Consider the following 11,042-nt stretch of genomic DNA (forward strand, 5'->3'; position numbering starts at 1 on the left):
ACCCAAAAAAAAAGAACCCCCCCCCAAAAAAAAAAAAAAAAAAAAAAAAAAAAAAAAAAAAAAAGAGAATATCTTGTCAGAGATGGTTTGATAAATACCCTGACAAAAAGAGAGCAGATAAGCTGGACCATGAACCTGGACAGTGCCTGGTTCATGCTGCCAGTTAAGTCAGGGCAGAGGAGCTCCAGCATTTGGGCTGATAAACTGAGCTCTGTGTAAATCTGATCTATATGATATACATTAGTGACCAAATGATCTGATTTTGAAAAGAGATCCCATTACTTAAAGACATCAAGAAAAAAATAATACTAACAAAAACCCAGAACACATCTGCAACAGCTGTTTCGCTACCACTATGTGCCACTGTAAGGAACTTCTTGGGACCAGCAACTACCATCGGATCAACCTGTTTCACTCATCCTTCTCTCTAACGCAGTGATTTACACCTCAGAATTTAACTGCATGGGTAACACTGCTGAAATACATAAATGCAGGAAGACTCTATGAATTTCTCAAAATTAAAAGAAAAATATACCACAAAGGAGAGTATTTGTGAAACCCGAGGTGAAAACATGACATGCCTGTTGAAACAAGCAGTGAGAGGTACAGAGATCTTTGTTCTGCTTATTGCCAGTTCCTTCCTCCAGTGTTTCTTTAAAGGTTTCTGCTCTATTAAGGACTCATCCATAGTCTCTCAATACTGACAAGTTACTCCAAAACCTTTTTTTTCTTTTCTTTTTTTTTCTCCATACTTTTTACATCGTTACCTTATCTCCTGAGATTGAACTCCATGCAAAGACTCCTGCTGACGCCAGCAGGCTTATTAATTTCTGTTAATAAAAACACTGACCCTCCCAGGAGGAAACAGGGATGGACACCATATTTTTGGATTAGCTCAGCTGAAGTGAGGAAGTGGCCTTGGTGCAGCCTCCTGAAGGCTTAACCCTTCTCCAAGGGTCTGATCCACCAGAGCCAGGGCAACCACAGGAAAGAAGCATTAGAGATGTCCTTTCTAATTGTGCTTCCAGTAGCTACAAGGGGAATGACCGCACGGCTTGCTGGCCCAGTAGGGTCCTAAGCCTTTCACTACATTTAGGAATAATCTCCAGCTGTAACAGAGACTGCTTTTGGGCATCAATATATCTTCCTTCAGGACCGTCATCATCCTCTTCCTCAGAGAGAAACCTTCAGCCAACAGGAGGAGGTGCCTGATCCAGGGTCAGGCACATCCATCTGATACACTAAGGGCTAGATTTAATCATCTCTAATGATTCAGCATCACCTGAATCCCTCTGGGAGGTGCATACCCTGGTCTTAGAACATGGGGAAGTGATAAAGCTGTCACCCTGTAAGTACAGTCCTTATCTAAGATGGAAGGAAAATGGTTAAAATTCCTCCTGAATTTAAGAGGGGATTGGAATCCGTTTCCCCTCACTAGGAAAACACCCTTGGCTAGTCTGTATGAGGACAGTCTCTGTTCCTCCACCAAAGCAGTGGGAGAAAAAAGAAAAGATCACAGTCCAGTGGGCTGGTCCTGGGTAGAGGGAACAGACACAAACATGACTTTTGGTGGTTACTGCCATCTCCTCAAAGGGGAAGACCTGGGTCCTTGTTCCTGCTCCCAACTCTATTTCTGTATCTTACGTCAAACCAACACGGGATACACTCTGTAAACATCACCAGCTGCCGGTAGGGTTCAAGTGGGGTTTTTTGGTGGCAGTTAGCACTCCAGTTTAAGAGATCTCCATCCTGTCCCCGTGAGTGATGACTGAGCAATGGCGACCTCTAAGAAAGCAAGTCCAGCAACAGGCCCAGACGTCCCCAGAGCCTGTTTCAGCACGAGTTAGACCTCAAAGAAAAGTCCTCATCTCAAGTCAGAGCCAGTCCTCTGTCTGGGCTTACACAGAGGTGCCAACATAAAGGGAAGGGAAAAAAATTAAGTCTCTTGGAGGTCAGGAAGCTCCATGGTGAGCAAATGGCTGAGCTGCAGTCATCAAGATTATGATTTTTGATGCCAGTCTGTTCAAGTTTACTTCCATCGCTGCTTCCCCCCCCGCCCTAAACCTAGAATTCAGGGCGGAAAAAAAAAACCAACTGAAAAAACAGAACCACCAACAAAGTTAGGATGAACACAAATGATGCCATGATTATCATAACATATTGTGAGAATTAACAAACTTCTGAACTCATCTGCCTACCCATTTTCCTAGTGGGCTCACAGTGATGTAAGAAGGGAATATCTTGGTAGCACTCCAGCTAAGCAAAGGTCACAGCTTTTACCAACCACAACGTGCAGCCGCCAGCGGTCTTCTCCAAGCACCCCACGGCCAGCTTCGCCTCCCTGCTTGCCCTCCCAGGAGTCCCAAGGGAAAAACTCTATTTTAAAGTTGCAAATTCACCCACACTCTTGTCTTGGCTGACTAGTCACTCTTATCTGCTGTCAGCATGTTTATCAGTCCTGTGATTCAGTGCCACTATCTTGCACAAACTCCACTATTACATGACATAGTCGATATTTAAAGAAATGGTAACTCCTTGTGGTCAGACAGAGGTCTGCACAGCTAGAGAGAAAGTTCCCAGGAGACCTACGGAAAACAGAAGCTAGAACTCATACAGCTTTGAGTTTGTAGTTTAGTGAGAGGTTTCTTATTTAAGTGAATTAACACTAACCATCACGGCCACACATCCCAACCTGTTACTGTTGGTTGACAGTCTATAAAACCCAGAGCAGCACCAGCACAAGCCCAAAGATGATAGCAACACCACTGCCCACACCGGCGTGGTGCTATTCCTGCGAGTTCCTTCACCCGAAGTTTCTCCCTCTAGGTTCGTTTGCCCCAGCTGACCCAGCCCAGGTGTCTCACACAGGACATCAAACCCCTGATGGCACCTACCTCAAAAGCTCTTTGGCCGCTTCCTGGTTCAGTGGAATCTTCTGCAGCAGCCACCGACTTGGGACAGGGCCATATTTTCCCTATAGGACAGGAAGGGAGGTATTTACCCTGCATTCCCCTATTATTTTATCATACCCAAAGAAAGCCAAAGGCCATGACAGGCTCCAAGAGACACGCCAGCTGCAGGACGGGGCTGTCCTTAGAAATATTGTTACAAATTCCAGGGAATCTCTCACAACCAAGCAAGTTGGGCAGTTCCCTTTTACCAGTAAAAGGGATGTGACGCAGTGTCCCCAAGGAGCACATCACCCCTCGGCCCCTGCATGCTCTCCCCGCCAGGGCCAGAGGCACCACGCTGCACTTCTGCCCACCACGCAGGAAGGATGAAACTGCCGGAACTGCCATGGATGGGGAAGCAGGATGGTTTGGTGTGGGGCATGTAATCCCACTACTCACCAGGATACAAGAGAGCTCCGAACTGCCTTGCTTCCCATGGATGCGCAACCCTTTGCAGCCATGTGATGTGGGCAATGCTGCAGAGCACTTATTTTTAAGGTCCTCTCCCATCACCCAAGAGCTCTTTGTTTGGCACCTGGTCAAACCCCGTAAGTTCAGCATAAGGGAAGATTGTTTCTAGACATCAAAATCCCTTTGGCGATACAACTGCTGCCCAGACAGCATGCAACAGCACCAAAGCCAACTTCACACCGAACTGGTGAAAGATTTAGAAGTTAAAAAGAAACAAAAAAACATCAGGTAAACTATAGAAATAAATGAGCTGAATATGGCACACGAGCACTGAACTAAACACAGAAGAAATCCCAGATTCAAGGCCCGCTGATGCCTTTGTTACTGATGGGTTTTGCCCTCAGATGTCTGTTGCACTAAAGCACATCCATGCACTTCTGAGGCTTATTCTGAACTGTATTTGGCAACTGGAAGGTATTCCTGTGCTGGCTCAAGGCCAACACTGTGCCAAAACACACAAGGGCTCTCCACAGCTTGGTGCCAAGCCCTCAGGGGTTGGCAGTTAGCATTTGCAAGGGCCTCATGAGGGTGAGTTTGCCTCCATTTGCACTGAACAAAGTAAGCAGCCCTTGGTAGAAATACCAGAAGAGGGACCACAACGCTGGCCGCTCAAAGGCAAAAGGACGAATGCAGAAGAGACACAGCAAGGCTGAGATTTTACAGCTTTAAAGGACACGTCCGTGCTCCTCAGTGCCATCGCCACAATCGGCATGACATCTCCTACGTGGAACAGTGCGAGAGCGATGGGGCAAACCAGGTCCCTCCAACCACCTCCCCTATGAGGGGGTGATGCTTTTCTGTTGGAGATAGAGGCCCAGCCTCAGAGCACAGGCACCAACTCACCTGAACATCAGTCTTCTGTTGTAGATCCCAGCTTTGCAGCGAGGACCCATCTTTTCTTTGTAGCACTGGAGGGTTTTTTTGGTGGTTTTTGGTGTGTTTTTTTTTTTTTTTAATTAATGAAAACACAGAAGGGGAAGAAAATCAAGTGATGCTGGGAAAGCAAAAGGAAGAGTTTTGTAGAGGGAAACCATTAGCTCTATTAAAAAACAATGAATATTGTGAGTGTGCAAATAGATACTGCAGATATCCAGTATATCTGCAAATGGGATATTTATAGAAGAAATACAAAAGTTGTTGAGATCTGGAGCTCACTTCTTTCTCTTACACTCAAGGCACTCAGCCAGAAACTGTTTTCCCTCCAGTTAGTATGAGTCACTTGCCCTATAGAAAATCAAGGGTCTTCATCTGTGGTGAAAACAGGGCCTCAAAAACACCAGCAGTCAGCAATTCTAGGTGCAAGCTCTCCTCAGCCCATACACACATCTACTTCCTAACCACCTCCACCCAAGCAAACCTTTACCATAGAAAACACTTTTGGTCGGTCAGTAATGTAAAGAGACTGTGCCTTCGGGGTGTCATTCTTGCTTGTCGGCCATCCAGACATCCACCTGATTCAGGGGGCGTGTGAATTGCCAAGAGCAATAACACTGAAGCTTCGAGGAGAGCAGAATGAACTCTGACATCAAGGAAAGCAGCTCACACTGCAGCACAGATGTACAAGATAAGCAGAAGTGCTTTCATTTCTTTTCAGGCTAGAACCTTAAGCAAAAAGCCACTAGTTATAGCCCAGCTCGCAGCCAGCAATGTGCTATGGTTTACTTTGTGCAAAAGTATGATTCCCTGTCCACCCCCTTCCTTTTTTTTTTTTTTAAAAAAAAAAACAAAACAAACAACAAACAACAAAACAAACATGAGTTGAGGAGGCAAAGCATTAATTGCTTCCAACTTCACACTGGGCAATAAGGCACACTGGTAAGGGTAGGTTAGCCTGAATGGTGGCTTCTACATCCCTCTTATTTTTCTAAGCATTAAGGATTAACTAGTGAAAGGGGCCAGGAATGTGAGGTGACAAAGCAGCTATGATCACCAAGCACAAAGAAACCAAAGTACTAAATAACCGTCAAGTGAGAACACAGTTACCACTGATATCACCATCCCATGTAACCAAAAAACCCTACACATCCCTTCCCTCCCAAGGGATTTTTGATCATTAAGCAGAAACCGTCGTTTTATCTATCCATGGATCTATTCCTGATGAATCCCACATGCCTGCGCTCTCACTCCGTAATAAAAGCACCTGGTTCCACTCCAAGAAGGGATTAGGCTTGTAGGAAGTTCCTTGTTCCAGAATCAGGTGTCCACACACAGGCTTAACCCAGAACAGCTTCAAACATCAACAAGGCCCAAAATGGAACAGCTCATGAGAACCTGAACACTTCTGTAACAGACACACAACGTCTATGTCCACAGTCAGGATGACTTTTAAGACTGTAAATTCACTTTCACATTTGTTAGTGTGGAACTCTGATGTGTCACAGCACAAAAAGAGAGAAAATACGCTTAAGTAAAGAAAATAGTTGAACTATAAGAAATAATTTCCTTTGGAGGTGGAGTGCTAGGTGGACACTTTAATTACTCTCAAGACAGGAAATACGCCCATTCATATTGCCTAGGTAATATCACAAATATATACACACACACAATGAAGAAATAATTTTAATGAAATAATGTGACTGTAATTATACCTCTCATAATTATTTTGGTTGCAGTCTCGAAGCTTCAATCAATGCTAGCATTTGGGCGCTGTGCCACAGCTGGCAGCCAAGCCATCCCCCACACGGCTCAAAATTAGGACAGTCAAAGCAGCTTTAATCCTTCCAAGCCTGACCTGGAGCTCAGTCTTCCCAGAGTGGCAATTCAGCCACATGGCTAACTCCTGTGCCACTGCAGAGGCTTTGTGGACTGCACTGCATTTATCTGCCCCTACAAACGTTCTCTCCTGTCCTAGATTTTTAGTTTGGGGCACATTAGGGGAACATGAGATGAAACACAAGAGATTGGGCAAGGGGTAGGGTGGAGGAAGCTGTCTTTAGTTAAACACCATAATATTTTCTTTCGTTCTAGCCTTCCTGAGTACTTCAGAGAAGGCCGAGAAACAAAAGCATCCACCTACAAAATCTAAAGCTGGCAGCTGCTCGATCACTAACGAGGGGACTGTCCAATTCATCCCACCCCACTGCAAGCAGAGCTGAAGCAGTTGGGAAAGAACGAACCCCAGACTTAAGAGGATTATTTAAAAATAGTAAACCAGAATTTTTCTCAGGGAAATTCAGAGCTGACTTCAGCGCTCTGTTATTTCTGCCATCAGTCACCATAAACTCTGCTGAGCACATCTGAATTTCTGTTAGCTTTCCCCGTGATGCCAAGAACTAACGAAGTCCACAAAAGTCAGCCCGGTCTTGCTGAAGCCCCAGCAGGCTCTTTGTCCTCCCGGCATCTGCGTACACACTGACTTTTGCTGTGGGTGTGAGGTGGGAGTTTTTCACTACCACACTAAGCACAGTTGTGCTGCAACAGTCCACAGTATAGAGTCAAGCTTATTGTGAAAAGTGTCTCACTTTTAGACACCAGTTTATCAAGCCTGAGGTGCTAAAGCTCTATTTCATACCACGTTGAGGCCCCAGTATGTCTTCCAAAGGTCTCCATGCTGTCCTCATTTCTTTCTTCCCTGGATCTTCATCTCAAGTTATTTATATATGCAAATCGCAGTTTAAATCCTATGAATTTTTACAAAGGCGAGCTGGAGGAAACTGCAGTTCTAGTGTAGACTAGGACCTACTCTAATGAAGTGTCTGTCACACACAGCACCACCAGCAGCCCACATCTTACCAGTCACACTCAGACAGAAAGCTATCAGGCTTCTGCAAAGGTCAACAGCATCTCTTCCAAGTAACAAATTCAAATTTGTTCTTAATTGTGAGTTTTATCTTTGATTAGGGTACTTAAACTGAAAAAAACCTCACGTGTAATGCTGGAAGACAGATCATCCAAAGCACCGGACTGTCAGCTCAACTTTTAAGATATTTATAACTTACATCTAAATATACTGCATCAGAAAAATTACATGCAAGCTAGCATAAAGATAACTTGTCGATAAGCAAGTGCACAGATATTGCTGATTGTCCTGTGCACACCGGTTGCTTTTTCAGTAAACACACTTGTAAACAGAAGCTACTACAGTAAATATGTTTGCATTTGCATCTCAGTAATGTTATCCCTTCAGTTAATACACCCATGTTTGGAGCAGTCTTACTTGGCTATTTAACAGGGTTTTACACAGGTTACAGTTTTATTATAAAAGTGTTCTTTACTATAGATAAAAACTAAGCAAAGGCACTAAATACCACCTAGAGGAAGCTTCCATCAAACCATTTTTAGGTTCAATTTTGGCAAAATACCTGAACAGTATGTTAGAATAAGCATACCAAATTTTTATCGGCACACTTTATGCCCAAGCGCTTGCTGATGGTGCCATCTACTGGTGCAAAGGGCTCCTCAGGCTCATACCCTCTCTCCTGCTTCCTACAGACGAGCTGCACGCAGGAGCTACTGAAACTGAGAGACAGCATTAGAAAATCCCGGGAATACCGTCCGTTTTCATAGAAGCAGCCTTATAACACCAGTCCTTTGATTTGAATGCCTGCCCCCAGCATAAAACGATTAGGGCCAGACAATAAGGCCAGCACAGCCCATGCATGACCGAAACTTCAGCTACTTTCTCGACGCAAGAGCACCAGGCAGGTAAGAACAATCTGTTCCTTTGAGTATGCTGGCTTATCGCCTAGAACATCTAATAAGCTCTTAAGGAACTGCCTTAATTTCTTTTAAAATCTTTACCAGACAAAGGTAAGACAAACTGTTTCAGCCTATCTGGAAACACATCCAGCATTCCTGTTACATGGCTCCTGGAGAGCCATCCACTGCAGTCGCTCAAAGCTGGAAGGAAGAATTTCATTTTTTTGTTCTTGGTGAAGTCAAACCTCAACGCTGCAAGCAGATGCTTCTTGCTCTCTGCAACTAACACATTTCCAAACCCTTCCACTCAAGGCTACCAAAACAAACTAGACAGCCAACCCACCCTTGTTATCCTCTCAGACAATGCAGAGGAGGAGGAAATCACCACAACAGTAACTTGCCCAAGCACATAACAAGTCTGTAGCAGAAACCTGTCAGTGCAACTGCTTCCCCCAGTAACACATACCTTGTTTCAGAAAAGCATACATGACTCCCAGTGACAATGATTAGGGGTTTTCGCAGCATTCTATTTCTGTAAAGTTAAGTACATAATAAAATGCTCTCCTACATTTAATATTTTAGAGTCAATCAGACCAAAGCTCGTTTTGGGACATGTCCTCTGCATCACCATACACCTCAGGAGAAGAACTGCGATAGTTTCCAAGACAAGGCAGCAGAATTCCCTACTGCCCAGGAACTGCACTCTACTCCTTTTCTCTGCACAGCTTCACAAACAACAGCCGAGAGCAGCTACTCCTATAGTCACATCTAACTCCCTAGTTATTAGTGCAGAAAGCCTGCTCACTGTTTTACTTCCAGTTGTATAATCCAAGTTACTTTCCAGGAAAGCCAGAAGGATTCAGCACACACTTTAGCTCTGATCAACCAGTCACGGAAATCTCACTGCAGCACCCTCATAGCTCTGAGCTTAAAGCACTGCAAAGCTCACGGGTGAATGCCGAAAAGATGTTACAAACAAGCTGTTGATCCGCCCTCTGCTGTCTTGGCGTATTATGATCTGCTACAAAGACTTCTCATTAACACTGCTCTAAATACACACAGACAAGCACACCTTTAATCGCCAACATCATCAATGCCAATACCCAAATGGATGAATTACAGAATGCATCCTTCCTTTGCTATACTACAGCTGACAGTTACTGCAGGCATGCCAGGAACTCCGCTCAGTGGATTCAGCTCACAGCACTAAACATCACTGAGACCTGCCCACTGGGGGGATCAAGTTTGAAGCAAGATGTCTCTTCCTCCCTCTATTCCCCAAGTTTGCTTTGCACCACAAAGCATTTCCACAGCAACAGGAAGAGGAAATTCAGCTTCACAATCTGAAAAAGAGGTGATGGTAAGAGGGGTAAGAGCAATGCCCCAGGCCCATAAACGTAACTTCCCCCACATGGCCCACATACATTGTGCACTTGCCTCTGAGCGCCATGAAGTCACACAAACACCAAAGTTTTAGAGAAACATTTATTATAGGGTTGCAGAATTTATGCCAATATAAAGTCCCTTAATAAAACTCTCAAGTTCATCAACTGCAGGACACTAACTCTTCATTATCTTTATACTGCAGCTTTCAAAAAAGGAACAATGCTCTGACTGCAGTAGTAACGCTACTTGCTCATAAAAAGTTGATCTAAAAAGTTTATATAAGCCAGAGTAGTTTAAGTTTACAACTACAGTCACATTCACAAGTGAGCTATACCAGAACAGATTCCTGAAATAGGAAGTTACAGGATAAACCAAGTCATAACCAAAAACACTGACAAGCTTTAAGAGCAACTCTATTGGAATCTAACAACTAAATACCACAAAACCAAACCAAGGTAGAATTAAACGTAAGCTCGGGGAAGGTTCCAAATATACATATGAATTCAATACAGTAATTGCACAAAATGAAAAGAGGGTAGTGTTAGAGATTTATGATCACGGAGGTTGGATTTTACATGCTTCACACATGGTAGTTAAAATAAATCTTTAATGATACTCATCAGAAGGTTTTTTAGCCAGGATACGGAGTGCAGAGCTATTCTACAGAACTACACAAGATGTGCAAACCACAGATTATCAATATTAATCATTCTGTGAAAGTTAAAGGTGAACAGAATTGGTTCCAGCCAAGGAATTGGTTAACTTTTTTTATATATATATATATTTTTCTGCCATTCCCAGATTACACTAAATCAAACACATTCAACAGATAAACTGATATTAACCTTCTAAAAAAACAAAACAAAACCAAACCTTACTCAAATTTAAGTTTTACATGAGACAACTAAAAAGTTATACCAAGGATCAAAGAAAGCTGAAATGGTGACTTTGTCTTTTGAAATACAAGCAATACACAGAAAATGCATAAGGCTTTTGATTATCACTGCACATTTTAATTTAAGAAGTCGACGTCTAATGCTCAGACTTCTCAATGAAGGTGTGAACTAGTCACCTCCCATCCAACACCTTTCACTGTTGACAGATCTTTGTTTCAACAACAAAAGAGTTTTCGAAGTGTCTGATTGAGTGACAGTTCTCCACTGAACGTTTCTGCAGACCTGGGGATGAGAGAAGATAAGAGCCTAAGTAAAGCAGATCTAGAACGCAGGAGCAAATATTTACAATTTTTGTATCATTATGAACAGCAGCAAGACACAATCATTCAGTACACAGTGTTTCTGCAGCCATGAATTGCCACCAGAGCTTGACACTAGTTTGTTTGGGGTGGTTTTTTTTGGTTTTTTTTTTTTTTTTTTGTTTGGTTGGGTTTTTTTTAATCAGAAAGCCTCTCATTTTCAAAATGGTAACAACAAAAGAGGGGGCCACATACAGCACAGGGGACAAAGCAAGCAAGCACTTTTGTCTAGTACCCCGTCACCATTTTAGTGACAGAAGAGACAACACTAAATAAACAGTTTATGACAAAGTTTCTCATAGCCCTTCCTAACCACAAAGAAAAACAAAACCAAAGCAGAT

The 11,042-nt window shown here is 43.4% G+C and overlaps 1 protein-coding gene across 1 annotated transcript in view; it reads right to left on the reverse strand.

Annotated features, from left to right (window-relative positions):
- Window positions 1-9,531: 9,531 nt before the first annotated feature.
- The window catches only part of ITM2A (integral membrane protein 2A), a 15,923-nt gene continuing 14,412 nt past the window's right edge, over window positions 9,532-11,042 (reverse strand). Inside the window, exon 6 of the mRNA XM_009881769.1 lies at window positions 9,532-10,624. Within this exon, the coding sequence (XP_009880071.1) occupies window positions 10,536-10,624 (89 nt within the window). The 3' untranslated portion in view covers window positions 9,532-10,535. The remainder of the gene's footprint in view (window positions 10,625-11,042) is intronic.

The sequence above is a fragment of the Charadrius vociferus genome, unplaced genomic scaffold (genome assembly GCF_000708025.1).
Source record: "Charadrius vociferus isolate BGI_N301 unplaced genomic scaffold, ASM70802v2 scaffold472, whole genome shotgun sequence".
In the NCBI taxonomy this organism is placed as follows: Eukaryota; Metazoa; Chordata; class Aves; order Charadriiformes; family Charadriidae; genus Charadrius; species Charadrius vociferus.